This window comes from Leucoraja erinacea, chromosome 5 (genome assembly GCF_028641065.1).
Source record: "Leucoraja erinacea ecotype New England chromosome 5, Leri_hhj_1, whole genome shotgun sequence".
Classification (NCBI taxonomy): domain Eukaryota; kingdom Metazoa; phylum Chordata; class Chondrichthyes; order Rajiformes; family Rajidae; genus Leucoraja; species Leucoraja erinaceus.
This window is the reverse complement of record NC_073381.1, coordinates 21,411,525-21,428,446: the sequence shown is the minus strand read 5'-3', so window position 1 is coordinate 21,428,446 and position 16,922 is coordinate 21,411,525. Positions and strand designations below refer to the sequence as shown.

General features: G+C 43.7%; 1 protein-coding gene across 1 annotated transcript in view; it reads left to right on the top strand.

Moving 5' to 3' along the window:
- gfral (GDNF family receptor alpha like) overlaps positions 1-15,417 on the top strand; it is a 67,327-nt gene extending 51,910 nt beyond the window's left edge. The window contains exons 9-10 of the mRNA XM_055635222.1: positions 12,027-12,111; positions 13,492-15,417. Coding sequence (XP_055491197.1) covers positions 12,027-12,111; positions 13,492-13,537 — 131 coding nt within the window. The 3' untranslated portion in view covers positions 13,538-15,417. The remainder of the gene's footprint in view (positions 1-12,026; positions 12,112-13,491) is intronic.
- The last annotated feature ends 1,505 nt before the right edge of the window (positions 15,418-16,922 follow it).

Below are 16,922 nucleotides of genomic sequence, written 5' to 3'. Positions count from 1 at the left end.
ACCGTAATGAGGTTTGGGTAAACTATCACCAGATATTTTGACTTGTTTGCACCCATGTAAACAGACATTTTCCACCACCGAAGTGTATCAACTTGGACTAGAGCGTGCAGATTAGGCATATTCGCAGAACCTTTAATCCACAGAATGCACCCAGTGTCTATAGGTAGTTGATACCATGTAACTGAGGAATTGGTAACTCTCCCATCCACATCTGTAACTAGATGGCATGAGCAATTTCTCATCCTGAACAATAGCATCAGTTTGTAATTTAACTGAAGATTTGCTGATTTAGTGGAATAGCATAGAGCTGGTAACAATGACCACATGGTACTTGAGTGCTTACTTCTTTTGCATGCTGTATAGTTCTGATTGTGCAAAGGCCTAAATAGCACAGCTGTAAGCCAATTATACTTGATGAACAGAAGGTTGCTTGATCAGTTATGTTACGGGCTTCAATTAATTCCAATCCCTTACCTCAGGGCGGAGTCCCAGACGATTAAATAGAGTTAAAGGTAATCCCAATCATCAATAATTTCAGTTGGTATCAACTTAAATTTATCTGGACAGATGAGAACCCAATTTCTCAAATGGGTTTTGTGGCTGATACAGCTAACTTAGCAAAAATACAGCGTTTAATCTCATCCCGATAGTTCTTAACAATATTTTTTAACTCTGAGCAGCCGAAGCACTCTTTTAGTAAATAACCTGGGAGCTGAAGTTAGCTTATTTTGCAATGTTTTAACTGTATCATTGCCCCATCCAGTTAAATTTCAGATATTTCCGGTGCCCTGTGAATGAAGCTGACCCCATGGTAATTAATAGTCATGAAGTTTCAATGTCTATGCTGCACATGCGAGTTGGGCTTGTTGATAATAAACATGCCTCATTTGTCATAATAGCGAGCCTGCCTAAAGAGGCAACTCCAGCCATATTCCGAGACTGTCTCGCTTGTACTGTGCAGTATAAACTAAACTCATCCAACCTTCTTGTAAATGGTCCTCAACCCCACGTTTCGGAAAGAACCAGAGCCACCTACCGTTATGGCTACCGGTGGCTTTATGGTAAGTCCAAAAGGCCCCCGATGCGGGTTCGATTTCCATCCTTGATTGGGGCGTAGGGCTGCTGGTGTATGTGGACCCATGTCTTTCCAGGTGCATGGTAACTCCCAGCCGGCACCTGTTCCTCGGACATGCTTCCGAGTTCAGAGTCAGTTGCCAACTGACTCCTCGCACTCACCTTCGCAGAAGGGGGTTTTGTAGGCAGCCCTGAAAAGGGTGCTGCCACAGGCTCTCGAGGAGACCTGCGCTGATATGGCACTCCCTGGCCAATTAGGATGGGTAAAACATCCGAGGATAAACCCATGTCGGAGGGGACCTTCCTGGCCTGACTTCAGTCTAGGCCTTTCAGTCTCCTGTTTTAGCTGTTACCCTTCTCGGGCAGCCGGAGTCTGAAGTCGCCGCCGGCTACCCGCTCTTCTGCGGTCCTAGCCGTGTCTTCCACACGGTCCCCATAGCTGGGGTGTCCCCCAAGCACGGTTCTACCCGCGGTCTTCCATACGGTCCCCGTGGCTGAGGTTTCACCCATACACGGATCTACCCGCAGCTTTTGCACGGTCCCCGTAGCTGAGGTTTCTCCCAAGCACGGTTCTACCTGTGTTCTTCACAAGGTCCCTGTAGCTTGGTTATCCGCAGTCTTCCCATGGTCCCTGAAACTGGGTTATCCGTGGTCCCTGAAACTGGGTTATGGCTTTCCACAGTCGAGGCTGGGTTATTCGTGGTCTTCCCATGGTCCCTGAAGCTGGGTTATCCGTAGTCTTCCCTCGGTCCCTGAAGCTGGGTTACCTGTGGTTTTCCTGTGGTCTCTGAAGCGGGTACCCGCGGTCTTCCCATGGTCTCGGAGAACGGGTTACCCGCGGTCTTCCCCCGGTCCCAGAAGGCAGGTTACCTGCAGTCTTCTGAGGTTCCGTGGTCCCCGCAGCCAGGCTTCTTCCTGCGGTCGGCATTCCCCATGGCCCTTGTAGTTGGGACCTAAAATGCTGGCGAAACTCAGCGGGTGCAGCAGCATCTATGGAACCTTGTAGCAGGGATCCTTGCGGTGTCGGGAGCCGGGATTTCCCCTTTGAATGCTCCCTCGGTTTTGGGCTTCCCCCGAGCCGGCGTGGCTTAGTAAACGGGGTTTCCCTCGCGGTCCCTGATAAAGGGCTTCCCCGTGATTCTGCCAGAGGATCTTTGTGGTCGGCTTCGGATATCCCCGCGATTCGCAGCCGGGATTCCCCCCCCCGGCGGCCCCTGTAGAAGGGAGCCGGGTGGCGCTGGGGTTCCAACCTCGGACCTCCAACAGGACCTCTGAACGCTTCCTGCAGTAAAAACCTGATAAAGTTAAAAACTTACCTTCAGGTCGGAGCTGTTGGAAGCAGCGCTTCAACAGCCTGTCGTTTGCGCAATGCGAGAGATGATATGTCGTGCATGCGTGCTGGACGGGGTCTTCACGTAGTCACTCACGTGACTCCAACGTAAAATATATATATATATACACACATAAATAAACAGAGAAAGTGCAATGGGCTATTAATGATCAGAGTTTTGTTTGAGTTGAGTTTAATAACCTGATGTCTGTGGGGAAGTAGCTATTTCCTGAACCTGGATGGTGCAGATTTCAGGCTCCTGTACCTTCTACCTGAAGGCAGCGGGGAGATGAGCGAGTGGCCAGGATGATGTGGATCCTTGATGATGCTGGCAGCCTTTTTGAGGCAGCGACTGCGATGGATCCCCTCGATGGTAGGGAAGTCAGAGCCGATGATGGACTGAGCAGTGTTGACAACTTTTTGCAGTCTTTTCCGCTCCTGGGCGCTCAAGTTGCCGAACCAAGCCACGATGCAACCGGTCAGCATGTTCTCTACTGTGCAGGCTGCAAGGAAAAAAGTGTCTGCAAGGAGAAAAGAATGGAAATGAAGGTCTGAGACATAGTGGAAGACAAGGGAAACTAAATGGGAAAAGGGACAATGATGCAAAGTGAGAGGGGATGAAAATTGGGGCGTATAAAGAGAGCAGTCTAAAGCAGAAGTCAACTGCAACTGCAGAATTAGGCATAAAGTCACAGAGGCGTAACATAATGGAAACAAGCACTTCAGCCCATTGACTTCACGCTGGCCATGAATCACCCGCCTACACGGGTCCTTCACTGATTCCACTTTATTCTCCCCACATTCACATAGACTTCTGGATTCTATAACTCACCTACACACTAGGGGAAATTTATAGCAGCCAATTAATTTAACAACCAGCATGTGTTTGGGAAGTGGGAGGAAATCCATGTTGGTAATTGAATATTTGCAATGTAGAGAATGATATGACACTACGGAAATTGGTTTCTCAGCCAACTATTTAACCTTCTATTGACCTATATTATCAGATCAGAAATCTAGACTGACGGACAAATGCTGAGACTAAATGTATACGTGTTGAGGCCAGAGAAAGTGAGAAACAGCGAGCTGAAAAGCTGTAATATTGGGGTTTGTAACACTAGTAAAAACTATATTTTGTGAGGATATTGAGGGCCTGAATTATAGGGAAATGTAGGGCAGGCTAGGGTGGTATTCCTTGGAGTGGAGGAATATGAGAGGTGATCTTATGTATCTATTATGTATAGGATCATGAGGGGAATAGATAGGGTAGATGCACAGAGCCTTTTAGCCAGAGTGGGGGAATCAAGAACCAGATGAGATTAGAGAACTTACCAGAGTTTGAAGTTTGATCTGTATAGGTTATCAAAGAGATACCAGTTTTTGATATGATCATAAGAGGGTGGGAGCGGAGGGCACGTAATCCCTCAACGTTCCTCCTCATAAAATACAGATCAAACTTCAAACTAGTAAGTTCTCGTTTAATCTTACTATTTTACTTCGGAGTCACGTGAGTGACTTCGTGAAGATTTCAAAGCTCTGTGGGACCTCATGGGTGAAAGGGTAGTGATTTAATTGGAATCTGAGAGGCAACCTTTTCACACAGGGTGGTGGATGTAGAGCAGTGCATGTTCCTTTAACCATAGTGACCTCCCCACTACTAACCACTCACATTGTCTCCAGTATAATTGTAGTGTCCCCACCTCTAGCTCGCTCTCTAGCTCCAGTGATGACCACGGACAGCTATTGCATAGTGTGAAGCAGTAACTTTAATAAACAGTTGTAGTAAAAGACTTGTGAGTGGAATAAGTCATTTTACAGTGGGTATATGGAATGAGCAGCCAGAGGAGTTTGTTATGGCAAAACTTATAGTTTAACAATCAAAAGGTATTTTGACAGGTATATGGGTAGGAAAGGTTTAGTGGGATAAGGGACAGATGGGACTAGTGTAGATGGGGCATCTTGGTCAGTGTGTGCAAGCTGGCTGGAGGGCCTGTTTCCATACTGTATGACTCCATGACTCTATATGAAAAGTTTAAATTAGATTAGAAAAGTAGGCTTTGTCCATTTCCCAACTCTTTCCCAACTTTCTCCCCACAATAAAATCAGCCTGTATTAGGGTCCTGACCCAAGACATCGCCAAGCCATGTACTCCAGAGATGCTTGAACCCGCATGAGTTACTCCAGCACTTTGTCTTTTCCAGCACTTAAACTTATCTTGAGAATAGTCCCAATCATATTCCACACCCTTTCCTCGTTCGCACTTTATCTCCTTTTATTTGTCTACCTTTCTAGTCTCTTTGCTGAGAGTTGTCTTCATCAGGGAGAATTATCCTGATTGTTCATTACTGAGGTACGAGCCTGGGATAAAAAGGATATGTTTTCTTCACTCTGGATTTAGTTTTCTCATTTAAACGTGCTATGTTTGCATGATTTGATATACCGTGCCTACAGCACACACTGAATCACTAGGAATTTGCTAACTGAAACCTCGAACCAGCCTTTGGAGACTTTTCAATGTAACTGTCTTGTTTTGACAGCAGCTGCTTTCTGAAGATGAATAGCAAACCAACAGGACTCCCAGAGTGCCACAGAGTCATTCAGCACAGAAACAACCTATTAAATATGTATCTGTACAAATCCCAAAAGAAATCCAAAGTGTGCCAAAATTTTGCAACATAACATCTGAAACTAAGGGTGAAATTGAGCAACTGTAATCAAAGAAGGATCTTTCCCAAGGCAGTAACCAGTGATAGCAATTCGCAGAAGGATAATGGTTCATTTTCAGTACTTTGTTTACTTTGCTGTAATTAGCAACTTCTTTAACCCATAAGTGTTTTGTTGCAGTATGTTAAGGTTACTACACTACATCCACCGATTACAATCAGTTACAAAGAAAGGAAATGAATGTGCTTTAATGAGAAGATACAGAAGTATTTAATTCTGATACTAAGGCATGCATTGAGTGCTTGATTGAGATAGTAAATTCATTACTCACTCATCCATTATCTCTCAATTACCTTTGTCCATAATACCTTAGTTTTAAATCTCTCTTCCTCATATTCATAAAACATAGAGCAGTACAGCACAGGAACAGGCCCTTTGGCCCACAATGTCAGTGCTGAACACAATACTGAGTTAACCTAAACTCCTCTGCCGGCACATATCCATAACCTTCTATTCCCTGCATATCAATCAATCAATCAATCAACATTTATTGTCATCTTGCAAGCAACAGTTGTACAGTGCAAAATGAAAAGACGTTTCCCAGGGAATAGCGGAGCATCGCACATGAAAAACGTTTCACACATAATAACACAAAAAACAATCCAGTCCCTGATGGAACAGTATAAATAAATAGTTAAAAGCAGGTAAAACACAACGTTAAAATACAGTAAACCAATCATAAAAATGTCCGGGGCAGCTGATTTGAGTGGCCAGTGCCAGCCGCAGAATCAAATGACTGTGAGTACAGAGTGACTGTTTAGCAGCCTCACAGCCTGTGGTAGGAAGCTGTTTAGCAGTCTTGTAGTCCGGGCTTTGATGCTTTGATATCTCTTGCCTGATGACAGGAGATACAGATGTGTGTGGAGGGGGTGCAGTTTGTCCTTGGCAATTCTCTGAGCTTTTTTCAGACAGCGGCTCTGGAACAGTTCTTGTACCGAGGGTAGGGAGACGCCAATGATCCTCTCTGCTCCCCTCACTACCCTCTGCAGAGCCTTCCTATCCGAGCAGTTGCAGGTGGACTACCACGTATTTATGCAGTACGTGAGTACAGACTCCACCGTACCCCTGTAGAAAGTCCAGAGGATGTTGGTGGGGAGTGAGGCCTGTTTTAGTTTCCTCAGGAAGTGCAGTCGCTGATGGGCCCGTTTGACGGTCCCAGTGGTGTTCCTGGACCAGGTTAGGCTGTCTGTAATTTGCACACGAGGAACTTTATGCACTCCACTCTCTCCACTGTGGTGCCACTGATGTTGAGGGGTGTATGCTTTGGCTGCGCCCTCCTGAAGTCAACAACCATCTCCTTCGTTTTGTCGACATTTAATTCTAGATTATTTTTGCCGCACCAGTCCACTAGTTGTTTTACTTCCTCCCTGTACATTGATTCGTCTTCTCCGCTGATGAGTCCCACCACTGTTGTGTCATCCGCGAATGTTATGATCTTATTGTCCCTGAATCTGGCAGCACAGTCATGTGTGAGCAGTGTGAACAACAGCGGGCTGAGCACACAGCCTTGAGGGGAGCCAGTGCTCAGCGTGATCGAGCCTGAAGTGTTCTTGCCAACACGGACTGACTGCGGTCTCTCTGTCAGAAAGTCCAAGATCCAGTGACACAGGGTGGTGTTGAGGCCCAGCAGGGTTAGTTTCTCCACAAGTCTCTGTGGGATGATGGTGTTAAAGGCTGAACTGAAGTCAATGTACAGGATTCTGGCGTAGGTTTTTTTGTTTTCCAGATGCGTGAGTACTGTGTGCAGCGTGGTAGAGATGGCATCCTCTGTAGAACGGTTGGGGCGATAGGCAAACTGGAGGGGGTCTAACGATGAGGGGAGGCTGGCAGTAATGTGGGGTTTCACCAGGCGTTCAAAACACTTCATTATTATTGGGGTCAGGGCGACAGGGCGGTAGTCATTTAGGCAGGCAACAACTGGTTTCTTCGCTATGGGGATTATCGTGGAAGTTTTGAGGCATGTGGGGACAATGGCTTGACTAAGGGAGATGTTAAAGATGTCTGTTAGCACATCTGCTAACTCCTCAGCACATTCCTTGAGCACACGTCCTGGGATGTTGTCGGGTCCGACTGCTTTCCACGGGTTGACCTTAGACAGGATTCTCCGTGTGTCCATTGAGTCTATGGTCAGGACTGGCTGGTCGGTTTGTAAGCAGGGGCTGGCTCTCCCCTTGGGTGTGGTGTTTGCTGCATCAAAACGTGCAAAGAAGTTGTTCAGTTCATCTGGGAGAGAAGTGTCCATGTCGGTTACCTTATCCACATGTCTATCTAAAAGCCTCTTAAATGCCACTGTTGTATCTGCCTCCACCACCAATCCTGGCAGCACGTGCCAGGTACACGGCACTCTCTGTGTACAAAAAAACCGCTGCTCTGCACATCTCCTTTAAACTGCTCTTCTCACCTGTAAAGGGCTGTCCCACTGTGGCAACCTAATTGGCGAGTTTAGAAGAGTTTAGGAGAGTTTGAAAAAATGTCATGTTGAAGACCTCCTTCGACTATGTAGAAGACCTCCTTCGACCTCCTTCGACTATGTTGAAGACTAGCTTCGACTAGCTTCAGAAAAATTGGATACCGAATAGTGGAGAGTGAAGACGACCTCCTTCGATCTCCATCGACTTACCTTCGACTATGTTGAAGACTATCTATGACTACCTTCAACTACCTTCGATTACCTTTGACTACCCTCGATTGCCTACGAATAACATGCCGACCTACTACGGCCTACTTCGACTAAACCTACGGGTAAAAAAATATCGATTTTTTCCATGGCAATCTTTTTTTACTCGCGGGCATTTTTCAGCATGTTGAAAAATACGCTGTGACCTAGCTGAGGCCTCGAGTACGCGGGGACTACTCTCGAGCATGAAGGAGAGTTACAAAGACCTCCTACGACCTCGTGTCGACCATGCTGCGAGTATGAGTCGAGGGCAAACTCACCAGAGCTCGCGGATTAGGTCGCCACAGTGGTACAGCCTTTAAAGCTACGCCCTCTGGTCTTTGCCATTTCCATCTTGGGAAAAAGGTTTTGACTTTTGACCTTATCTATGCCACTCATAATTTTTGATATGCCTCTATCAGGTCATCCTTCTGCTTCCGACGCCCCAGAAAAAAAACAATCCCGTGTATGTCCAACTCTTCTTATTGCTAAATCTATAAGATTTAAGAATCTAAATCTATTCTGAGAATCAATACTCGGATTCCTCTGCCTGCTTTTCCTTCACCATATGCCTTCAATAAAATGTTGCTTGCAACATGCCGTATTTTAAAGAGGCTACATAAATGTAGATTGCTGTTCAAACAGGGCGGCAGACCTCCTGATCATCATCCTTTATTGCACATGAGCCGCTTCAGGCCATTGAACAATCCAAAGCCAATTCCTAATCCTAACCATATTTTTTAAATTGGTTCAGCTTTCCAAAGCCAAATTTTACATCACTGAAATCAGACACGTGAAGTATTTGAATGTGATTTCTCAGACCACATCTGAAGCACCAGACTACACGAAGAACCTGAAATTGAATCTGCTATTTCTACATCTTGTTTGCCTTGAATGTTACGGTCTAAAGAGAATGAAAACAGACATAACTTTAGATTGATTGATTGAATTGATTGATTGAAAGATATTGCACGGAAACAGGCCCCTCAGCCCACTGAGTTCACATCGAACATCATTCATGCTCGTTCTATGTCATCCTATTTTTATACCCACTCCCTACACACTGGGGCCAATTTATAGCAGTCAATTAAACTACAATCCTGCACGCCTTTGGGATGTGGGAGGAAACCGAAGCACCTGGAGGAAACTCACGGAGTCACAGGGAGAACATGCAAACTCCACATATCCATGCAAACGCCCAATGTCAGGATCGATCTTGGAACTCTGGCGATGTGAGGTAGCATCTCTACCAGGTGTATCTCTACTGACCGCATGGAAAAGTCAGAAGAATTAACAAATTAGTTGTTCAAAGCTCAGTTTTCTTCATAAGACAATAAGATCATAAGACATAGGAGCAGAACTAGGTCAGTTCAGTCCATCAAGTCTAATCCACCATTCAATCATGACTGATCTATTTTTCCCTCTCTACCCCATTTTCCTACTTTCTTCCCGTAACCTTTGATGCCTTATTAATCAAGAACCTATCAATCTCTGTCTTAAAAATACCCATTGCATTGGCCTCCACAGGCACCTGTGGCAATGAATTCAACAGATTCACCACCCTCTGACAAACTAAATTCCTCCTCATCTCCATTTTCAGGTTACATCATTTTATTCTGAGGCAGTGCCCTCTGGTTCTATACTCTCCGACCACTGGAGAGATACTTTCCACCTCCACTCTATCTAAGCCTTTCATTACCAACAGTGTCAGTGAGATCTCCCCTTGTCCTTCTAAATTCCAGCAACTGCAGGCCCAGAGCCTTCCTTGCATATTAACCCAATCATCCCTGGGATCATTCTCATAAACATCTTCTAAACCCTCTTCAAAGCCGGCACATCCTCAGATATGGGGCCCAAAAACCATTCACAATACTCTAAATGTGACCTGCTCATCAATGCCTGATAAAGCCTCATCATTACATCCTTGCTTTTATATTCCAGTCCCGTTGCAATGAATGCTAACATTACATTTGCCTTCCTTATCACTGACTCAACCTGCAAATAAACCTTTTGGGAATCTTGCATCAGCGCTCCCAAGTCTCTTTGCACCGATTTCTGAATCCTCTCCCCATTTCGAAAGTCGTCTATGCCTTTATTCCTTCTACCAAAGTGCATAACCGTACACTTTGCTATACCGTATTACATTTGCCACTCTCCCAACCTGTCCATCCTCTTGCAGCCTCCCTGCTTCCTGAACACCACCTGCCCCTCCACCTATCTTTGTATCATCCAAAAATATGGCCACCAAGTCTTCAATTCCCTTCTCTAAATCATTAACATCCTCTCCTTGTAACGTCCCTTTATAAAAACAGGCATGCCATTGCTAACTACTTGTGATATGCTCTTGATGTTGTGAGATGCATTGCCAGTATCGAGATTAATGACATTCCTTGATTATGCTGGAGCAGAATAACAGAGGAGGCATAGCAGCACAGAGAGTAAAACTTCAACCGTGCAGTGCCAGAGACAGTTTCAATCCTGACCTTGGGTGCTAAATGTGTGGGGTTTACACATTCTCCCTGTAACCTCATAGGTTTCCTCCCAGTGCTCTGGTTTTCACCCACATTCCAAATACGTGTGGGTTATTAAGTGAATTGGCCACTGTAAATTGTGGTGCATATGTAGGTATGAGATAGAATCTGGGAGATTTGATGGGAATGTGGAGAGAAATTAAAATATAGGATCCGTGTAAATGGGAGGCTGATGGTCAGTGGGAAAACACAATACTCATAGATAATATATAGTTTTAAAAAATATTAAAAATATCAACAACCACAATACTAGTGCATCTTGATGATGGCGCCGGAACATTACGACTCTTTGCTGCTGTTCCCAGAAGGTGATCTGTTTTCATACATTACAATTGTTCCAATTTTAAATATTTATTTTAACAGCAGCTTTTCACTGTGTGACAACAGTAAACTTAACGGAACTAAACTAAAATCTTTTTAACTTGACAAATTCTCTGTATTCTTCAACCATTTTGCAATCAGGGACCACATGCCATTTGCCTTCATGAGACCTTCCACTTAAAATGTTGTGAATCATGAACTAGATTCATGTTCTGCATGGACATTGTGGGCTGAATGGCCTGTTCCTGTGCTGTACTATACTATGTAAAACCTAGATCGCCATGTCTCTCTCCATTTTGAAAATAGAAGCAGGAGACCAGATGTGTATGGTTTTCTAGTCAGAGGATTATTCTTGAAAACAACCTTTACTCAACAATATGCAATGAAGAAATACATTAAATGTTTGCCTTGAACACAAATCCAGGCCAGCGTGCCTGAGAATATTTCTGCCTTTGTTCACTGTTAAAGGAAAATACACTCTATAGAATTTAACCAGGTTGATGCAGCCATTATTTCCTTAATGATCTTTTTATTATTAACTGCATATGGAATTCCAATAAAACTCTAATGAAAAAGGCCTTTCAGAAGCCCTTGTAGAGAGGTTAGAAAAAGTTAAACCAGGTGTTTGTCATTTTCGCACAAGTCTGTAAACTATGAAATAAACTGCCTCGGTGGCAATCTGCCCAAACTCTGTCACTTAGGAGAAGGGAGTCTTTGTAAAAGACAGCAATCTTAAATATAAGGAATTAAAACAGGCCCAAGATAAATCACAGTGCTGTTTACTTTGAACCTAATATTGTTCCATCTTCTTTTCAGTTTTACTACCTTTTAAATAATCATTTTTCTGACAATTTATTATCTTTATAAAGCATTCTTGCTTTAAGTGGATTGTATTGCCTGAAGGCAATGGGAAAAGGTCAAAAGGTGATGGCATATGATACCTATTCAGTATGCCAAAGTAACAGACAATTTCACTGTCTTCATTATGGATCGACCAAGGGATTGAGAGGCCTCTGAACTTACAGGACTGAATGTCCCATTAACAAACAGTAATATAATTTCCTTGCTCTCACTAATTGCATTATCCTTTCTTCTCTTTGAAAAAAAATCACACAAAGGTAGTCGATGCCATCCCACATGTGAAACTTAAAAGGTATTTCTAAAATGACCATAAGTCAGAGACCTTACATGTGTGACGCATCCCTTGAAATCCTCAGAAAAAGGACACAAAGTGCCGGAGTAACTCAGTGGGTCAGGCAGCATCTTTGGTGAACAAGGAAAGGTGGTGTTTCAGGTTGGAATCCTTCTTCGGATGTTTAAAATTCCAATGGCAACAAATGTTCATGGCATGAAGTACAACATTAATCCAGCATCCTTTTATTCCCCCCAGGTATAACAATATGTGCGATTACATATGTCTGCGTGGTCACTTTGGTCTTAGGGGTTGTCATTACTGTTATCTTATGCAAGACAAGGTAAGCAATGTCACCTTTCTTCAGCCTGTAATGAAATATTTCTGAAAAAAAGCGGTTGTGGGGTTGCCTCACAAGTGAAACATTATTTGGTTCACTTTGCTACCAGCTGGGTTTATGGGAATGTTGGTTGAAAGCCTTTTCACATCATACATTGAGGTGGTAATACAATTACTATTAGATTCAGGCCAGACATGCTTAATTAGCCTGCCATTTCTATCAATCAATGTCAGGCTAATCAATACAGCGTGAAAGCAGTCACATTACTAGATCTGTTTATTTATGGGCTGATCATCATTCTCACTATTGTCAGAAGAGTGATTTGCAGGAGGAGCCTGTTATGCCAAGTATATTTAGTTATAAATATGTACAGATGTTTTTTTGGAATAAAGCTTCAGCACAGATGGGCTCTTGCTGCTTGAAGAGCTGTGTAATTATTGCTCTCTACCCTGTAGAACTTGGAGACATGACGGAACATAAAACTAATTGCTATATACTGCGAGCTTCATGCAATAATTGTGTTTGCAGTGCACTAACTAATTTACCCATAAATCATTTATTGTGTAGGTTTGGCAGAGAAGAGCTGAATATCTAAAAAGGAAATAGTTTGTATTATCCCTCGCCAATGTTGACCTATAGGCAATGCTCGATTGAACAAGCATCAATTGGAAAAAGTAAACAGTAATTACAGATCACATTCTTTGTTCAGTCTGAAAAGGATTCAGGCTGGTGTACTGTAAGAACGATACTCCTCTGAACATTACTGAGATAAATGGGGCTTGATAAAAATGGAGCAAAATGATCTGTAGCTGGTTGGATGAAACTGTGGAATTCTTATATCTTGATGAACAAACAAGGTAGATGTTCGATTCTACCTTTAGATTCTACCTTTATTTTCCTTAACGGGGTGAACGTTTTTTATTTTGGTGGGTGGGAGGGGATAATCTAGTGTCTTTGTATTGATCAGATGCCGTGCAGCTGGCACCAACAACAGTGCATGAAGCCTCTTACAAAGGTATTATTAAAACGTCTTGTTATTGCATAGTAAAGCGTCAAAGGTAATGGGGAGAATGTAGGAGAATGGGGTTGAGAGGACAAATAGATCAGCGGTGATTGAATGGCAGAATAGACTAGATGTGCTGATTAGCCAAAATCTGCTCCAATGTCTTATGGTCAAAGTTGCACTCTTGACACTGTGATGTTACCTGGCACAAATTTTAGGTCAGGTTACAGCAGGGATTCAAGTGATATTTGCAAATGTACTTATTTAACAGCAAAACAGCCCTACAAGAAGTATTGGCTGGGTGGAAACATTATTTCAGCAGCTGTGCTCACATCTGGTTTTTGAGAATAATGCACTGACACAATTGTGTTTCTTTTCAGAATATCCAAGATATCTGAACAGACTGCAAAAAGTTCTACATGTTAAACAAAGACAAAAATACTCAAGTACTGGCAACATTGGAGTGGATGTTCTGGTTGAAAAATATAGTTCTCATGCCGTTTTGCGTGTGCCACATCCTATGCATGTGTAATTATTTATTGTGTGGTTAGGTTTTCGAAGTTCTCCTGCATAACTTATTTGATAAACTGAATTTATATTTGATTTAAGCCATGGGTAGAAAGCAAAAGTTAGTCATCTTCGACTTCCAGAAGAAATTTTGCTTGACAAGACAGGTTGGAGAAATGAAGATGCAAGATAACTTTCACCCACATTCTCACTGAGGAAATTCCTACCAACAACGTTAATGTGTACAAGACATTCAGTGGACGTATTGCTTTTTTGTTGCTTTAGAAACACACTGTATTCAACTAAATAATTTATTATTAAATGCAAAATAATTGTAATAAACACGATTTTAAACAATGGGAAAGTGGTCCTTGTTTTGTAGCTCAAGCATTCACTGATTGTATTATGATTCTGTTCATATTGACCATTAGCTTTTTATTTGTAATGAAAATGAACTTTAGGTACTGGTTTGTACCAAAGATAGGAACGAAATGTTGGCTTAACTCAGCGGGTCAGGCAGCATCTCTGGAGAAAATGGATAGGTGACGTTTTGAGTCGGGAAAGTTTTTTACTTGTATTCCTGTTCTGGCTTTGACAGCCAATAAAGCTGGGGCTTAGCCAGCTGGCAAGGCTGTCAGAGGGTTTTCTGGAGCAGAGTTTCTCTTTGGCATTGTACAAGGATGTGCTGCGACTCTGGGTATTGCTGCGGGTCTCTGGGGTGGCTCAGTGTTTTGTGGTCAAACATAATGGAACAGAACGATGACATTCTTACATACTTTCAGCAGCATAAATTCTGCAAGACAGTGATAAGGCAGTGCAACAAAACAAGACTTTGGTGCGAAAATATATAATTGGAAAACATGTCCATAGTTGTGCAAGAGGTCATCATTGTGTTCCGTTGTCGAGGTATAAGTAAGGTTTAGTTTAGAGATGCAGTGTGAAACAGGCCCCAGCACACCAAGTCCACGCCCATCAAGGAGACATGCTGAGCAAGTTTTGTTCATACAGGGAGTGTTCGGTGCCTGGAACGTACTGCCAAGGATTGTGGTGGAGGCAGAGATGACAATGGATCACGTGCACGCTGAGGAGATTAGTTTAACTTGGTGTCATGTTCGGCATGGACATTGTGAGCCAGGGGACCTGTTCCTCAAGTCAAGTCAAGTTTATTCGTCACATACACGTATGAGATGTGCAGTGAAATGAAAAGTGGCAATGCTCGTGGACTTTGTGCAAAAAGACAAACAAACAAACAACCAAACAAACTACAAACAGAATGGAACAGAATCACATATTCTTTTACATATTGTGGGTGAAAAGAAAAAGGGAAAAAAACAGCAATTTAAAAAAAAAAGCCATAGAGTGGTTCAGTAAAGCTAGTCCCTGGTAAGATAGTTTACAGTCCTAATGGCCTCTGGGAAGAAACTTCTTCTCAATCTCTCCGTTCTCACAGCATGGCAACGGAGGCGTTTGCCTGACCGTAGCAGCTGGAACAGTCCGTTGCAGGAGTGGAAAGATCTTATTGGCTCTGGAGTTGCACCTCCTGATGTATAGTTCCTGCAGAGGGGCGAGTGAAGTTCCCATAGTGCGTTCGGCCGAACGCACTACTCTCTGCAGAGCCTTCTTGTCCTGGGCAGTGCAATTCCCAAACCAGATTGTAATATTTCCAGACAAGATGCTTTTCACAGCCGCTGAGTAGAAGCACGGGAGGATCCTCGGAGACACTGTGAATTTCCTCAATTGCCTGAGGTGGTAAAGGCGCTGCCTTGTCTTACTCACGAGTGCTGCGGCGTGTGATGTCCATGTCATATCCTCAGAGATGTGGACTCCCAGGTATTTAAAACAGCTCACCCTATCCATAGGATCCCCATTTATCCTCAATGGTGTGTACGTCCTCGGATGATGTGCCCTCCTAAAGTCCACAATCAGCTCCTTTTTTTTTGATGTTCAAGAGGAGGCTGTTGTCCTGACACCAGAGTGCTAGATCAGCCACCTCCTCCCGGTAGGCCTTCTCATCGTTGTCTGAGATCAGGCCCACCACCACAGTGTCATCAGCAAACTTGATTATTGAGTTGGAACTGAACCTTGCCACACAGTCATGTGTGTACAGGGATTACAATAGGGGACTGAGGACGCAACCCTGGGGCGATCCTGTGCTCAGGGTGAGGGACTCCGATGTATTCCCTCCCATCTTGACTACCTGGGGCCTTGCGGTGAGAAAGTCCAGGGCCCAGGCACACAGGGGGGTGTTGAGCCCCAATTCCAGTAGCTTCTAGGCCAGTCTGGTGGGGACTATCGTGTTGAAGGCTGAACTGAAATTTATGAACAGCTTCCTCACGTAGCCCCCCTTCTGGCTGTCAAGATGAGAGAGAGCGGTGTGCAAAACCTGGGAGACCGCATCGTCTGTGGATCTGTTCGGACGGTATGCGAACTGTAACGGGTCCATGTTGCGAGGGAGGAAGGTGCAGATGTGTTTCTTCACCAGCCTCTCAAAGCATGGGCTGGACTGTTCTATAGTTCTATGATAGTGTCCAAATCATAACAAGGCATGGTTTGATTCCTATAATGGATATGTGTATGCGTGTGTGTGCGTGTGTCTGTGCATGTGTGTGTGTGTGTATGTGTGTGTGTGTATGCATGCGTGCTTGTGCATGTGTGCGCGTGTGTTTGTGAGTGTGTATGTTGGTGTGTGTTGAGATGTGCATTTGTGTGTGATGGCAGAAAGAAACTAATTCACTCATGCACACAAATCACACATGTCACTAATGGGTTTCCCTCTCGTTACACAGGCCGGAGTAGTGATTAGAAGTAAGGCCTTTGCCATCCCCTGTTATAATTGGCAGCCTCAACATCAACTAAACCCTAAATCCCTAACTTCCTCTTAACTCTTTAATAAGATGTTTTTGTTATGTATTCAATTTTTAATATGGGTTTGCTTAAAGCAACTGAATATTTGTTTGGTTACACGCAAATGACTTTTTTTTTATTACTTCAGATGACTAACGGCTTCAGCCCATGGCAACACTGATGGGAATGTTGTGCATCTATGGTGACAGAACACTGCCACATTATCCGCTCTGTAGGGTTTCCCATGAAGCCGGATTAGAAACCCAGATTAAACTGAATAATCACTCCCAAATGGTGATAAATGAACACATTGAACAGAATCAACAGTGCAGTAAGAAAGGCAGGCAAGCACATTTTGTTTACTGATGCCTTCAGTGTGGTTTAATAGGATCTGTTGAGCAAACAATGAGGGAATAAAATGTTCCTTGTTACGATCATGGAAAAGAAGTCTCACGTTACA